At 37.8% G+C, this 17,213-nt stretch overlaps 1 protein-coding gene across 6 annotated transcripts in view; it reads right to left on the reverse strand.

Annotated features, from left to right (window-relative positions):
* dpyda.1 (dihydropyrimidine dehydrogenase a, tandem duplicate 1) overlaps window positions 1–17,213 on the reverse strand; it is a 242,322-nt gene that overhangs the window by 43,686 nt on the left and 181,423 nt on the right. For 4 of the 6 annotated variants that reach the window (XM_051881563.1, XM_051881564.1, XM_051881565.1 and 1 more), the window contains 2 exons: window positions 8,777–8,897; window positions 8,048–8,167 (listed from right to left, as the gene is read on the reverse strand). In XM_051881563.1, the coding sequence (XP_051737523.1) occupies window positions 8,048–8,167; window positions 8,777–8,897 (241 nt within the window). Of the gene's footprint in view, window positions 1–8,047; window positions 8,168–8,776; window positions 8,898–9,120; window positions 9,373–17,213 lie in introns of those variants that run through there. The other 2 variants (XR_007927805.1, XM_051881567.1) reach the window with 2 other exon arrangements.

The following is a 17,213-nucleotide window of genomic DNA, read 5'->3' on the forward strand; positions in this document are numbered from 1 at the left end:
TATACTATACTATACTATACTATACAGATAGGCTTTCCAATTAAAAATATTAATTAAATAAATGATGACATGAATGATGCATGATATGCTAATTAATTAATCAGATTATTTCTTGAGAGAAACACACAAGTGAGCTGCAGCAATAAGTAAACGAACCAACAAAACAAAAACAAAAAAAAAAAAAAGAAAAAAAAAGATATGGAAATAAAATCAGTCATACTTCTAATTTACAAAGAAATTAAACCAAATTTGATCAGATTATTTGTTGAGAAAAACACAAAAGTGAGCTGCAGCAATAAGGAAACGGACCAAAATAAAATAATAAAATAAAATAAAATAAAATAAAAAATAAAATAAGCTATGGAAATAAAATCAAAGTCATACTTCTAAATTAAAAAGAAATTAAATCAAATTTGATCAGATTATTTGTTGTGAAAAACACACAAGTGAGCTGCAGCAATTAGTAAACGGACCAAAATAACAAAATAAAATAAATAAAAAATAAAATAAAATAAAGCTAAAAATCAAAGTCATACTTCTAAATTAAAAACAAATTAAATCAAATAAAACAATAAAGTAAAATGTAAGATCTTGAGCTTGACTATACTGAACTACTTTACATTATGAGTAGCTTGCCGCTTAGAAAGCTATGAAGCAACTTACACTGTACTCACTGTATGAACACAAAAAATAACCCTAAACTACACTGCAGTCTGTTGAACTATAACTCTATACAAAGAGTTATGAATCCAAGTACCAGCACACTGTAGTAATACAAATGCTAACATAAATATTGAAACTATTCCTGTTGTATGCTACAGTACTGTATGTACTGTAATACACTCCACTGTACCAGAAAATACTACAATAACAAGGCCCATGTTTTGTGTGAGAAGCAGAGAAAAGAATTTTGGATGAATATTTCATGTTAGCTTTCTCTAAGTTTGGGTGGTTTTCAGCACAGTGTTTGTATTTCTAAAGCATCATTTGTCTTTGCCATTCATTCAGTCGAAGAAAAAAAAAATATATATATGAAACATGCTTTCTTAAAGTAGATGTGTTTTCCATGTCTATTTATACAGTACTGCACTTAAAAAAGCAGTGTGTTCTTGGAGGAGAACTAAATGTAAATGTGAGAGTGTTAGTTTGTGCGTTTTGAGTGAGTGTGTCTGTGTTGTGCATGAAAAGTGTGGCGAGATGTCTGTGAAATAAAAGTCAGAGCCTGTGATCTCACAGGTATATGAACACTATCAGCTGTAAACACACAAACACACTCTCTGAGAGACTGTGATACTCCGAGTATGAAGTGTGTATATGTATCTCTTCCTACGAGGACAATGTGTGTTTACACAAATAGGTTAAATAACTACAATCACCACAGATAAGAGGTGGTTATTCAGCTCAGAAACAGCATGTGAACCACAGCTCTTCATCCTGAAGCTTAAGTCTGATCTAATGCTTTGAGGTCTTCGCTGCAGGTAAGGACAAAATAACTACACATAAAATCACTTTCTGCTAACTTACATCAACAATTTTTCTCTCCCAGACACATATGCACTAATTTTACCTCATGATACCAAGCTGACTTCATCATAATACTTAGAGCTGTTTTGTTTCCCTTTATTATAATTATATATTTGTACTACTAGTCAGGGTTTTTTGCTCAAAAACAGTTGTTGTTTTGCTTTTCATGACCATTTTCCACCTTCTCTCATTCTCTCATAATTTAACTGTTTTGTTTTTGTTTTGGAATCAAACAAAAAATGAATGAGCTACACCTGTTTGAGGTTGATTTAGAGAAAAATCAAGTTTCCAAAACAAAATAACCTAGCAACCATACCTTAAAATCCCTGGTAATAACACCAGATTTGGCACAACCAAATATCTATAGCAAAAATATATATTCAGCTTATTTTTTCCATAATACCACAATTGTTTGATTAACGTTAATGAAACAGACAGCCCATATATTAAGACCTACTGTACCAAACGGATCTAATAATGTTACACATCAGATGTTTTCCCCCAACAGTTAACCAAACGTTTATTTAAGACATAACAGATAATGTTTGCATGAATACTCACCAAGACAGATATTTTGAAATACTGTAATTCTCTGTATATGTGTATATCCGGATCGCACGCTGTCTGAGGCGTCTTTGTGCGCGCGCTTCGGATCTGTGAGTCAGCGCGAGTAAGATTGTTTTGTTTACATCAGCATGAGTTTGAAAATCACATTTCATTGGCTCAGACTCTTACCATAGAGAATTCACTATGAATATTCACAAAGTTGGAATGCTGCGTTTTAAAATGATACCAAACTTGTGATGAGAGGAAGCGTGAGTCATCGAGACGCGAGCAGAGAAAAACGGCAATTTTCATGGACAAAGGAAAGATACTCCTCAGAAAACATACAAATAAAGACACTTTTAGATGTTTAAAGGGGGGGTATAGTACTATTTCATGCATTCTGACTTATTTACACTGTTAAAGAGTTGGATTCTCATGCTAAACATGGCCAAAGTTTCAAAACACGAGTTGGACGTGTGACGGAGTATTTCTGTGCCAAAAATACTCTTTCAAATCCTCTTAAATTTCTGGATCTTTTTTTCGAGTATGTGCCTGTGTGACATCAGAAAGGTCGGACACACATCGACCCGAGTGAGAGAGCGAGAGCACGCCCATCAACGCGCTTCGTTCGGGTTTACGTAAGTCATCAGCAGCGCTACACAGGACTTGCTCGAGAACGATTTGTCACTTTGTTTTTAGACCACGAAATCAACAATGTCACCAAAGAAGTGTGTTTTTGGTTGTGAGGGAAAGATAACCTCGCTTCCCAAAGAACCCAGTGTTCAGTGGAGCTGAGAGATTTGTTCTCACGCATTACATTGATGCGCTCTCGATATTTGTTATTAAAATAACCATAGAAACTGATAGTTGCAATCCTTTTTTTATTGGTTAAAATTAATGGAGAATATCTCGTGTTTTTCCGTGGCTGCTCGGAGCCCTCAGGGTTGGTGCTTATGGTTTCATAAACAAGGCCCAGTTCTACGCTGGATTTACAGATCGTTTGAAACTGAAAGATGGAGCGGTCACAGCGATAATGATCCCGGTCATGAGTCGGAACCGCAGGTGATGAGTAAAACTGCTTCAAATGTCTGTTTTGTTGCCAATAGGTGCCTAAGTGCATATAATGTGAACAATACGAACGTAGTGAATTCATAAATTCATTATTCATCATTCACTATACGCTATATTCATTATAGTGATTCAAAAGATATCCAGGGATAATGTGATGGTGTCTTGTGTATGTTTAAATACAGTTGTTTAGCTGACTCGGTACAGTGTATGTATCTTTTATAAATATGATAAAGCTAAAGACATTTCGGCGATATGAAGGATGCTATACTACTCTATAGGTACTCAAGATTAACATGAAATTGGCAGAAACTGTGTGTGATACCCGCCCCTTTAATTGATATTTGGAGCATTTGGATCACTAGATGAGGGCTTAATGAGCTAATTTTTGTGAAAACCTCGAATTCGACCAAAATTGACATTTTCACTTGTTTTGCCTGTAGCTCGAAATTAACCTGTCCGCATTCCGACTCATTTTGCCAGCACGGGTCAAATATTTAAAATACTGTCTTTATGTTGTTTTAATTCAGAGATACAGTGTGAAAAAAATATTTATGACTATACAAATGTTAAATATTATCTGTGATTAATTGTGATTATTACAAAAATCTGTGCAATTAATTATTTAGCCATATATCCGAGGTAATACAAGGTTCCATTTGTTAACATTAGTTAGCGGGATTCAACGTACTGTATATAGTTATGCTTTTTGGGGAATTGGGAGTCAGGTCATGTCATATCTTTCCTAGAGCACCAGTATCACCACAACCACCTTAAAATCCCAATTTAACCCTTGCGTGAGCGGTCACATGGTAATGAGCTGATGACTGCGCAGTCGCAGTTTTGAATTCACAAATGTTGTCTGCATAGTACCTCAAACTGTTCAGTTTTTCCATGAGGCGTCCCCTTTAAAATTAAGCACTGCGGCTAAAGCCCTGGTGAACAACAGTACATCATAGGTATATTTGTTTCCAGGCTGTTGGCAGCGTCAGCGCTGGCAGCTCGCAGGCCTGCAGGCAGAGCGGAGGGTGATGGATGTTTGGTGGGTGGAGCCGGGGAGACCCTTGCAGGCCGGGGCCGGCTCCGCTCCTAGGGGATGTCACCGAGCTGCAAACTGCCACAGCTTAAATGGGGAAAAGATGACATTGAGTAGTTCGGCTTACATAAAATACTGCTGCAATAGTTTCACGATTAATTTTTAATGTTGCACCTTGGCTAGCCCCATTCCTGTATCCAAACCAATGCACTTTTTTTCAGGTTTTCAGGGATTGTACGAGAAACAAATAGAGAGAGAGAGATATGGATAGAGGAGGCCAGCAGATAAGACAGTCTCTGGCCCTTGTCAATCTGTTCAAATACACACAAACAAACATACACACATACACAATAAGAGAAGGCCTCATAAAAGGCATTAACTATGCAACAGCACAGCAATAGCACAGTGATACAGTACAGAGAACCAGAGAGCAACTGCATCCACATGAATTATTGAGAAAGGGAATGAACACACCGCTGGTCTGAGAATATTCCTGAAGAACGGTGTGTGTGTGTGTGTGAACATAAGCCTTGTTAAGGCACAAAACATCATGCTATAGTGAACACACGACACTTGATACTTGATCTCACTGTTATCAGCATGTTTCCATGATATAAAAGATTAACAAATAAAGAACAATAATGAATAAACCAGATTTTCTTCAGAAGGTGTTTGCTATAGGTTGTTGCCAAGGTGTTGCAATGTAGTGTTCTGAGTGGTCACATTGCTATGCAGTTACTAAGCAACTCATTTGCATAAAGTTGATCTTATTGCAAATTTGTCTATGGACTCTATTGTTCGCCTCACTTTAAAGGGGACCTTTTATGCCCCTTTTTAAGATGTAGTATGAGTTTTAAGTGTCCCCAGATTATGTCTGAAGTTTCAGCTCAAAATACCCCAGAGATCATTTACTATTATTTTGGGGGAAGCAAAAACACGCTGTTTTTGTGTGTATATCTTTAAATGCAAATGAGCTGCTGCTCCCCGCCCTCCTTTCCAGAAGGGGGCTGAGCCTCTACAGCTCGTGCCTCGGATACTCTTTATGGGGCCGTTTCCATGTGCCTTTGTAACATTCAATCAAAATAACTTCCCCTCCATCTTGCAGCGACATGTTTACTGGCATGAGGTTGGGACAACCTGTCACTCACACAAGATCGACCAATAGCAAACCACAACCATCCAAGCAAACCAGTCCCGCCCAACATTTTTTCTTGTTCAAGACTTCCGTTCCATTCCGACTTTAAGTTTAATGCTGAAAATTGGCTCAAAAGTCTATCTGTCCTCAACCAGCATAATTTGAGGTATCATTCATGTCGGTGGCTCAAACAATGAGCGAAGTTTAGACAAATCTTGCATTCAAATCTCTAACCCTAAGTACGAGCAACACTCTTAAAAAAATAAAGGTTCCAAAAGGATTTTTTAAAGTGATGCCATAGAAGAACCATTTTTGGTTCCCCAAAGAACCTTTCAATCAACCACCATTTTTTCTTTGTGTGAAGAAGATTTTAATAATCTGAACCTTTTTCCACTATAAAGAACCTTTTATGGAATGGAAAGATTCCATGGATGTTAAAGGTTCTTCATGGAACCATCGATACCAGTATTTTTAAGAGTAAAGACTAAGTGAATCTTAGCTTAGTAAGTACCACTAATAAATGGAACGAAAAAGCTCCACAAGCACCACAGTCAGAATCCTTTAGATGTCAGTGGACGGATATCAGTGTGAAATCCATCAGCATGGTCCCTGTAGAGTGGCGAAGAAAAACATTATTCTTTTGAAGACACATCTGTCCAATGTCTTCATAGAGAGCCGTACGGCGGCAGAGAATGTCAATATGCCATGGCAACTAGAGGACCGCATTTCAAAGCTCTCTGTTGACGCTCAACACCGAGGATGAAAATCTGCTCTCCTGAAAGCTCTTGCCACACACTCATAAGACAAAATATTCACACCATAACTCTCTAAGTTTTTGGTGAGGTTATCTGGGAGCATCCTGAAGAACTACAATACCTTATACTGTAAATTAAACAAGCTTGCTGGTTCTGGCCAGACTCATGTGCCACCAGCAGAACCAGACAAAAGCGCACCACTGCAATGGAAAGGAAACAGTATCTAACTAAAGCAATTATAGTGCGATAGCTGCATCCCATTTCATATACTACACACTAAAAGTACGTACTTTGCTGAAGATGGGAGACTTTATACAGTGAGGTCTAAAAGTCACAGACCTCAATCTGGGATTAAGAACTATGGTAACTTATTTAAACCTAGAAGTTTAAAAAAGGTTTGCGTAAAAAAATATCCATATTTAACAAGTTATGAAGTAAAATATCTAGCTTCCGCTAGACCGCCTTCTGTATTCAGTGTACGAAGAAAGTGTAAAACTATTGCAGTTCAAAAAGCTTAGGCTACATCCTACGCCTTCCCTATTCAACTTACGGAAAAAGTGTAACTGACACAACGCCAGTTTACACTTTCTTTGTAACTTGAATACGGAAGGCGGACTGGCGGAAGCTAGATATTTTACTTCATAACTTGTTAAATATGGATATTGTTTTTACACAAACGCATCGCTCCGCTTCAGAAGGCCTTTATTAATCCCCCGGAGCCGTGTGGAGTACACGTTTATGATGGATGGATGTAAACGGATGCACTTTCTTCAGCTCATACTTGTGAATTTATTAATATTTCTCAGATCGTGTTCATCAGAAAGAAGAAAGTCATATACACCTAAGGATGGCTTGAAGGTGAGTAAAGCTTGGGATAATTTTCATTTGAAAGTGAACAAATCCTTTAAATATGAAATATTATAATATTTGTAATGTAATATAACAATTTTTAATTTAAAATATTTAATCACTTATAATTAATCAATTATAATTATGATTTTCTCTTTGTTTTTTGATTAACATTAATGACACAGACAGCAGCAGGTATATTAGCTGCTGTCACTTTAAGACCTGATGCACATGACGCGGATCTGACACACATCCAACTTTTTAACTAATTTACGACTGTGCTTACGAGCATACTCGCCAATAACGGGCATTTAGACATAATTTTGTGTGTTTTTGTCTGTTCAAGCTCGAAAGAGAACTCAAATTGGTACTGGCACCCTGTCTGGGAAGCAGCTTTCTGTACAGCGTGTCGGGTGCGTGTCACAGACGCTTCTCAGACAGCGTGTCAGTACCGAGATTTCTTTTGCATCTTATCAAGCTTGAATGGTTTAAAAGCATTTGAATGAATGATAATGTGATCATATACTGTAACACTAGCCAAAGGATGCCAGGAAAAAACGGATGCTGTGTTAAATATTTTTAACGGGAAAAAAATTATTATACGCATTAACATTGACAGCCTTAAACATGCATTACATTTATGTACATATTTATGTATACATAATTACATTAAATACATACATGCAGTTCCACATGCTTATATTTCTAAATTTGCCATGACCTGCCTGAAGATAATAAAACACAAAGTTTGAAAGTGCAAATGTGCTCATAGTCACCTCATGGAGTAGAAAATGAGCCGTGCTGCTACCAAACCTTGTATAATATATGCTAGCAAGATGTCCATTTTTCACATTATAGTGCACAAACTGTTTTATCTTGTAGCAAAAGCCCTGCAGATCAGCTGTTCTACGATTTCAGCACTCCACCAACCTCCATTCCATCTGTCTGCTTTATTAGAGCTTGTGACCAGTGTACACACACACAAACAAACATGCACATGAATTCATATGCACTCCTACACACCTTAAACAGGGGGGGAAAAAAGTAGATGTGCCCACATAGTCTGTCTGTGCCACACACCCGTTAAACCTCAGAGGAGTAAGAAATGGATCCAGTGAGGTGGGTGACACTCACCAGACACTCCACCATATGTGGTGCGCCTTCCTCGGCCGATGCCAGGCCAGGGAGAGCCGTCTGCCTTGAGTCCCATCAGCCCTGAAACCGTGTTGGTGGCTGTGACGCCATCTGCTCCACCTGCGCCAACAGGGAAGAGACATTAGGCATGGTGAAGGGGAGGGAGGGAGGCCAAATTCCTAAAAAATCTGGAACCCAAAACCTGGGGGTCTGTTTGTGTAGAGTTTCTAACTCGAGTACAGGAGATGTCAGGCTGTTAGTTGAGGTTGGGAGGGAAACGTGTTTCTAGGGCAGCTCTAACGTCTGGACTGGGAAACAGTTTTATTGAGGACATGTTCTACACTTCTGTTTCTTTTCCCTGAAGTCCATTTATAACATTAGTCAAGGTTTCTTGCACCAAAAATGTGCAATTTAGTTTTATGTGACCATTTTCCATCATTCTCTGACCTTTAGAATTAAACAGGCTGTTTTTGCCAATGTACCTTTAATATGTACATTTTGATAAGTAACAACAAAAAGGGCAAAGGATGCACATTATTTGATGTTTATCTATGTATTCTATTATGTGCTGCAGAATGATGGGAAATTGTTGACTTTTACTGGGAAAGCTGAGGTAGATTGTATCATTGGAGCTTTTGACTTTGGAGTTAATGAATCAAAGTAAGTAATAAATTTACCACTGTAATCACACTGAAAGGGTATAAATATACCATAAAAACAGCCAAATACCTTCCTGTGCAGCCTTGGCAATGTCCACGATGTTGGTCACATTAGGGGTGAGCTTGGCAAAGAACGGGACACGGACAGCCTGTCGAACCCACCGACAGATGTTCCGCACCAGCTCTGGATCCTGGTCAAATGGGTCATGAAACCAACAAGCAAACTTAAACAATGACAAAAGAGGCATGAGAAAACAAAACAGCAGACCTTAAATGAACAGTTAACATCAAAAAGACTTTGATTATAGCTTAAAAAAAATATTGACTATTTTAATGATACTTTTATGGTGCTTTGCATCCTAAACTCATTAAGGTTTGGCACAACATAATGGTGAGTAAATGATGACAGAATTTTAATTTTTGGGAGAACTATCTCTTTAAATAATGGCAGACTGGTAGACCCAAGTCTCTCTCTCTCTGTGTGTGTGTGTGTGTGTGTGTGTGTGTGTGTGTAGGGGAGAGAGAGAGAGAGAAATACAAGCGAGTGATAGATGGAGAGGGGAGCCTGTAGTCGGTGGTGTGAGAGGGAGAGGGATCATAACAGTGTGAACTGCTGTTCCAGGAGGATTCATGCTTTATTAAGCTGCCCTGGTCTGTCAGTCTGTGCTGTTTAGTGAGAGAGAAAGACAGAGAGAGAGAGGGAGGTGAAGATGGTTTGGTATTTATGAATCTTTTGAGGAGAGAAAAGACTGCATTTGTCCGACTAATTTACATTTACAATAATACTTTTTAGCAATGTAAAATCACAATTGCAACTTAGACAATGTTTAACAATCAACCCATTCAAGATGATATGAGAAGTCACTGGAATATTATCTGTAACACCAGTCTGTATGAAAGGCTATATCTTGTAAGATTCATATAATTCATCAGATACCAATGACAAAGAATGGTATGAGACCACTAGTGAAAACTACATTAATTTTTGGCATTGATTTAGTAAAATGTTTAACAAATAAGTAAAAAGTTGAAATATCTTTATAAAATGTATAATAAAGCAATAAGCCCCACGAAGCAGTGGTTTACAGTGAATTTAAAGCAGCTAAAGTACACGGCTGCTGGACGCGGAGTGCCTAAAACCCCCTTAGCTGTTCGAAATTCAATGTAAACCATGACTTCACAGTGATTACTGTTTTATAAAATGGTTAGTCCATAAAAATGTTTACTTTAATGAGGTAACAGATTACCTTAATGAGGTTACAACTGCTTTGAAAGCAGCTCAACCAATCAGAATTAAGGACCAGAACTATCTGCTTTATAAATAATATTCTGTTAAATAAATGTATGAAAAAAATAATATACACACACATAGAGTATATATATATATATATATATATATATATATAATACATACACATTTTTTAAAAGAAGTCTGCTCTTATGCTGAATTTATTTGAAAAACAGTAAAAAAAACTATTGTGAAATATTACAAATAACTATACAAAATATAATTATACAAAAGAACCGTTTTTAATTGTAATATATTTTAAAATGTAATTAATTTCTGTGAATTTTCAGCATCATTGCTCCAGTCTTCAGTGTCACATGATCCTTCAGAAATCATTCTAATATGCTAATTCGATGCTGATGAATTATTTCTTCTTATTATCAAATGTTAAAAACTGTTGTGCTGCCTAATTTTTTTGTACAAACCGTGCAACATTTTTTTTCAAGATTCTTTGATGAATGAACGTTCATAAGAACAGAATTTATTTGAAGTAGAAATATTTTGTAACATTATAAATGACTTTACTGTCACTTTTGATCAATTTAATGCATCCTAGCTAAATAAGAGTATTAATTATTAACTTCTTTTCTAAACAAATTACATTTTTAATACATACTAAATTGTTTTTATTCTTTGTTGTCTCTCTTTTTTGCATCCACTATCTTCATGTTACTGTTTGGCAGCGGATGCACCACTCTGTCCCTTTCCTCCAGGCCTCAGATAAAGACACACTACCACATTAAACCCTTTATATCTCTGTGAAGTAAAACAGACATGGTTTAATTCAAACAGCGAAGTCTGATGTCAGATCAGTCGGGATGCTTTAAAAGACTGTAAACCCGACATGAAGCTTTCATTCAGTACAGCCTCAGCTCCCTCTCTCATCCCTGTCCTTCTCGGTCTCTCTTTTCTTTCACAGGAAATAGGTCTCTGTTTTGACATATCCAATAACTGTTGGCATATATTCCCTTGAGCAATGGGTCTGCCCGTCTCTATAAAGAAGTGTGATGTACAAGCTGTATGTGCAAAGCGAAGTTCTAAGGTCACTCCCTGCACAGGAAAAGGTTAGCATTTGATTTTTAAAACCATTAGCCAGAATTGATTTGTAAGAATACAGAAGCCCACAGAAAAACACATCTCCTCCTGACTATTTCCTTTCCATTTCTAAGGCATGCTGAGTGATTCAGTGTGGTACAAAACCGAAGAGTGAACAAAAAAAAAAAAATCGTTGTGAGATCTGCTGCGTCCTTGGGTGTGTATTTTACCTGAGATACACATGAAGTCAGGTTATATTTGCACCTAAAAGTATTCAAAATGTATTCGAAAGTCACTGAAAGAGAAGGAACACGAAAGGTTACGTCATTTAAGATGATAAACTCATTCCCAGATTCTTATTTTTATGAAAATATTGGATTTATGCACTTGACCCAGCTGTGAGCACCATCCACAGCAATTTGTCCTGATTTATTCAACATCTTAAACAGGGTATAAACAAGGCTGGAGTGTTAGGTTCAACCTGTCCACTCCGAGCAGTCTGCCAGAGCGGGAGAGGTAATATCTGAGCTCCCGAGAGATGTTTGACAGCGCTGACGGGTTGCTGGAGAGATTCATTGGTTGATATAGTGAATCCTGAACTCCAGGCAAAAAAAGTGGTAAGAACAAAAGTGGCAATACAACACAGCAAGGAGAAAAGCATAAAAAGACTACAAAGTTACATCAAAAACTTGGAGGCAACGTACTGTATGTGGGTAATGCTTTTCTTTAAGCAGATTTTAGGTTCAAATTTTAGATGAAATCTTATGTGGGAAAGTGCTTATATTAGGGCTTTTTTTTCAATTGTTTGTCACCTTTTTGCTTACATATTTGTACTTTCACAAGAGATTCTTATCCGTATGTATTCACACTAGTACAAATCGCATGATTGTCAGCATTCTTCCGAGTTTAAACAGAACGAGTTTGTACAAATATAAAAAAATGACAATTCAATGATCTTCCAAATACAAAGCTGATAAGCATTCATATTAATATAAAAAAATTCATGACTTTCAACATTATTACATTCCAAATTAGTATTCATATTAATACAAAAAATGTGCTAATGTCAAATATCAACAGTACATACACCACCATTAAAAAGTTTGAGGTCGGTTTTAATGTTTTTGAAATAAGGGGGCGTTTACACTACACTATTTTCAACTAAAATCGGAAAACGTTTTATGCGCTTTGGCCATTCATTTAGACGACAACTACAAAAACGCTACTTTGTGAAAACGGTGAAGTGTATTACATGTTCAGTCTATAGGAGTGTAGTGGTTCTTTACAAAGTGACATCGCCAACTACTGGCCTGGCAGCATAATACAGCATTTTTAGTCATTTTCACAGATCTATGTGAACAGGGATCATTTTGACAACATTGTCGTCTGTACACAAGAAATGCAAAGGAAAAACTCTTCTGTTTTTAGTACAACTTTGTTGTGTAACTGTACCCTAGGTCACTTATGCTCTCCAAGGCCACATTTATTTGGTCAAAAATACAGTAAAAATATTAATATTACGAAATATTATTACAGTAAAAAAAAGACTTATTTAGTGCACAAGAAACATTTCAGGCCCTATCATACACCCCTCACAATTGACACTAGGTTCGACACAAGTGTTGTTTTTTTTTTTTGCTAGTTTCAGCTCGACGCAGTTATTTTCACATCCAGCACCCATGTTGTTTAAATAGCAAATGTACTTGCGCTCATCTGTTCATCCATGGGCGTGCTGGTCTGAAAATGAGGTGTGTTCAGGTGCATTGTTGGCGCATTGCTATTTTGAGGCAACTGAAAACAACTGCACCATTGTTTTCAGATCGCTGAAATAGGGCCCTTTATTTTCAAAACAGTTGTGCTGCTTAAAGGGTTCGTTCACCCAAAAATGAAAATAATGTCATTAATTACTCACCCTCATGTTGTTCTACAACCGTAAGACCTTCATTCATCTTCAGAACACAAATTAAGGCCTCTACTGCCAGCAATGTCACTGAACCTCTCAAGATCCAGAAAGGTACTAAAGACATATTTAAAACAGTTCATGTGACTACAGTGGTTCTACCTTAACATTATAAAGCGACAAGAATACTTTTTGTGCGCCAAAAAAACAAAATAACGACTTTACAACAATATCTAGTAATGGCCAATTTCAAAACACTGCTTCGAAGCTTTACAAACCTTTTGTTTCGAATCAGTGGTTCGTATTAGGGTGAGTAATGAATGACATTATTTTCATTTTTGGGTGAACTAACCCCTTAGTGTTTTTATGGAAACTATAATATCCAGAAATTCTTTTTAACATTATTTTGATCAATTTAATGCATCCTTGCTGACAAAAGTATTAAAAACTTTTAAACAGTAGTGTATTCAAACTACTATAAAAAATGCATGATTGTCAATATTACTATGAATATTCATACTAATATTTTCTGCAATATATATTCTGAGCTGCCAGAGTGGCGTGTGGCTGGTCGAGCCGTAACTGAGCCCTGAATCCTGAGGGAACGGTTTCTACAAGCTGAACGGTGGTAGCATTTGAAGGAAACAACAACAACAGACTTACAGGAAGCTGGACAGGCCTTCCTCCCAAAGGGTCATGAGAAATTGCATTATGCCTGCCTCAGTACGAGGCACAGGGGTCATGGCCCGCAGCCAGACACCAGCCACCAAACAGATGCTGCCTGTAAGAACTCTGCTCTCGCACCGGAGACCGCCGCTCCCTCAGAGGGCTTTCCGTGACAGCTTATTACAGGCCAGATGGGGGTGAGAGCCGCTGTCTGTGGGCCAGGGAGTCTGGAGCAGGGACGCTTTTCCCTCTAAGCAGTTTGCTGTACACAGTATTACACGCTTTGATGGAGAGAGAGCGCACCTGTGTAGCTGGGCTGCTTTCAGCAGAGAGTCTGTGACCCGTCGCAGGGATCGACAGTGCGGCCGTTTCACTCGCATTTGCGACTAAAAATAGAGGAGTACAAGCGTGATTAAAAAAAAGTACTTAAAAAGTCTAAAAAAAAATTAACAGACCCTTTTCACATTTTCAGGTTTCTCAGAAGCACAAGTCGTCATAGTTGGGTAAACTTTTATAGCGGTGAATGAGAGAATACATTAAATATATTTTTGTATTCCCATTTGCTCGAATAGAAAAACTCCACAATAGTGTTTTCACAACTTTCAAAAAGAGGAAAAAAAATAGAAGAGAGTCAGAAGAGAGAAAGATGTCAATTTTACTGTCACTCCCATAGCAGCTGTATTAGAAACATTAACTAGTTTTTTTTTTTTTGATGCAATGGTAATATAATACATAGTGTTAAAAATGTACATACATTTAAAAATAATAAAAATAAATAAATAAAATATAAAAAACTTTGCAGGAGTTAGGATGCGGATGACTGTTAAAACACACATCATCACAAAAGGGTCCAGTCAGTTTTATGAAATTTAAATATAATAAATATTTTAAATGGTATAACAAATATATTAATTATCATTTTAAGAGGCCTCAAACTGGGGGATGGAAAAACAGGAATCACAATATGACCTATTGGGACTATTAAACATTAAAAGGCTATGATTTCATAAAAAATTTGAGCGCTGCATGTTTCAAAGCAAAAACGCAGTGCTGTTGTGTGAGGTTTGAGGTTTCAGAGCAGTTCGCAATCAATGAATACTATACAATTATGATATATAGATTGCTTAATTATGACAATATTTACATGCGTTTATATTGTAATATGTTGTAGATGGTTGCAAGAGTGCTTATTTTATCTCCCTCATCTGTGCCCACTGTTGGCGCTTTCGGCGGTGGACAGGTGGACTGGTCTGCGGCTATGAAGCCCCATACGCAACAAGCTACAGTAGCTCGTCTGTTGGATCGGACCACATTGACCAGCCTTTGCTCCCTACATGCATCAATGAGCCTTGGCCACCCATGACCCTGTTGCCAGTTCACCACTGTTCCTTCACTGGACCACTTTTGATAGATACTGACCACTGCAGACTTGGAGATGCTCTGACCCAGTCATCTAGCCATCACAATTTGGCTCTTGTCAAACTCGCTCATCCTTATGCTTGCCCATTTTTCCTGCTTCTAACACATCAACTTTGAGGACAAAATGTTCACTTGCTGCCTAATATATCCCACCCACTAACAGGTGCCGTGATGAAGAGATAATCAGTGTTATTCCCTTCACCTGTCAGTGGTCATAATGTTATGCCTGATACCGTTTAAAGTAGGCCTATATATAATTACATAGTTTGAAGCAGAAATATTCAAAAACCTAGTGTACATTATATCTCCTTGCATTCCACAATATTTGAAAAAACACATTATTTGATAAATTTTCATTGCGCCCCATCATCTTTCAATGCGCTAAAGTAAATTTTTTAACTTGGAAGCACACGTGCTTCTTGGAAAAAAAAGTAAGCGTCAAGGCTGGCAGAGGTGCTTTTCACGGGCCTGCAAGCGCAGCGGACCTACCGTCGTAGTCGTGAGCGTTTTAAAAAGGCGGCGTGCCTCGCAGACGGAGGGGGCAGCGAGCGGCGAGGAGAGCTTTCAGAACCGCTGAAGAGCATTCAGAGATGAAAATCGACTTGTGAGCTGCAATAAGGGCTGAGTGCATTGCACGGTGACTCCGGCAGCACTGATTTGGCAGGTGGCCGCGTGGTTAAGGGTGGGGGGGAGGCCTTGTATGAAATTAAAGGAGAGGGAGCGCTGGATTCCTTATATATTTTCTGTGCAGTCACTGCAGGGCAGGTTAAGCAGGGAACCGGAGCGCTTTTGTAACTGGAAGAGAAGGAGAGAGAAAAAGAGAGATGGAAAGAGGCCCGAAGCCCCCTCAGGCTGTGAGGAGAGGGGGCGAATGGGCCGAGGGAAGGAATGCTGGGAGGAATGCAGGAATAATAGCAGCTTTACACCTGAAATTTTAATTTTACAGCGCAAGGTCACAGAAGGTGGGCACTCTCGTTAAGGGCTGCCGGGTCTCGCAGGAGGTATGATGGAAGTCGGGTGTCATTCGGCCCTGTTTGGTAGGCTCAAAATAGCTCTGGGAATGAGAGCCGGTTTTAATTTGCGAAACTGGGGAACTGTGTTGAAGGCAGAAGGTGAAAAAAAGATGAGATCCCGAAGGATGCTGAGTCAAACCTGAGTGAGAACTCCGTGACCTCTGAGATCTTTCCCTCACACTTTCCTGCGATTACAAATGACTGAGAATGATTTGTGCGCACAGATAGCGTTTAATTACTGACTAAAATATGTCAACAATATCGAAGATGAGACGAAAATATGTATCATTACAATAATTAAAACAACTTTAATTAAAACATACTGTCGACAAAAATAACAAGAGAGAAATTACACCGCAACATATTACTGTAGCAATGCGCTGATAATGTTTTATAAAGAATACATATATACAAAAATTTGATTGTTTCAAATACTTTCAAGGATTAACCCGCTAGATCTGCGTGAGCTGAACTGGTAAGCTGAAGCGCTTTGCTAACGGGTTAATTAGCTTACCCAAATGCATCCTATACATTAAAATATTAAAATTAGTGTAAAATAAAATTAATTAGTATATTACAAAATTATGGAGCCAGACACACAAATCAAGAATAAAGAATTTGTTCCCAAAACATAATAATTTGCTTTATTATGTACCACCACATTGTATTGATTGTTCCCTCGTTGCCATGATTTAACTATAATTAAAATGTGGCCACAAATAAAGTCATGGGAACAAATTCTTGATTCAGAACTTAATTTGTGGCCACAATATCGATTTTTATTTCTGCATGTCATGTCCAAAATACTGACCAGGATATTTTCATCACAAGACAAAATAAATAACACTGCTTTTAAATTAGCTGTTTTCCGTTTGTTAATTTAACGCCATGAAGTTTTGTGAATAAACTGCAATCTAAAATGACTGTAAAGAACATTGAAAAGTGGTGTTCATTCATTTTCATTTAATGTTCATGGCATTATTTCCGAGCATTTAGTACATGTTATGATGGGTTCCAACTACACAATATATAAAATTGTCTGTTATGATAGTCACTGTGTCAGATTATGCGATTTTGATCAGGGTTGCCAGGTTTTCACAACAAAACCCGCCCAATTGCTCCTCAAAACTAGCCCAATCGCATTTCAGGGGGGTCCCACGGTAAAAATCGCTTTGTGGGGGCTAAA

The sequence above is a fragment of the Ctenopharyngodon idella genome, chromosome 23, assembly GCF_019924925.1.
Source record: "Ctenopharyngodon idella isolate HZGC_01 chromosome 23, HZGC01, whole genome shotgun sequence".
Taxonomy (NCBI): Eukaryota; Metazoa; Chordata; class Actinopteri; order Cypriniformes; family Xenocyprididae; genus Ctenopharyngodon; species Ctenopharyngodon idella.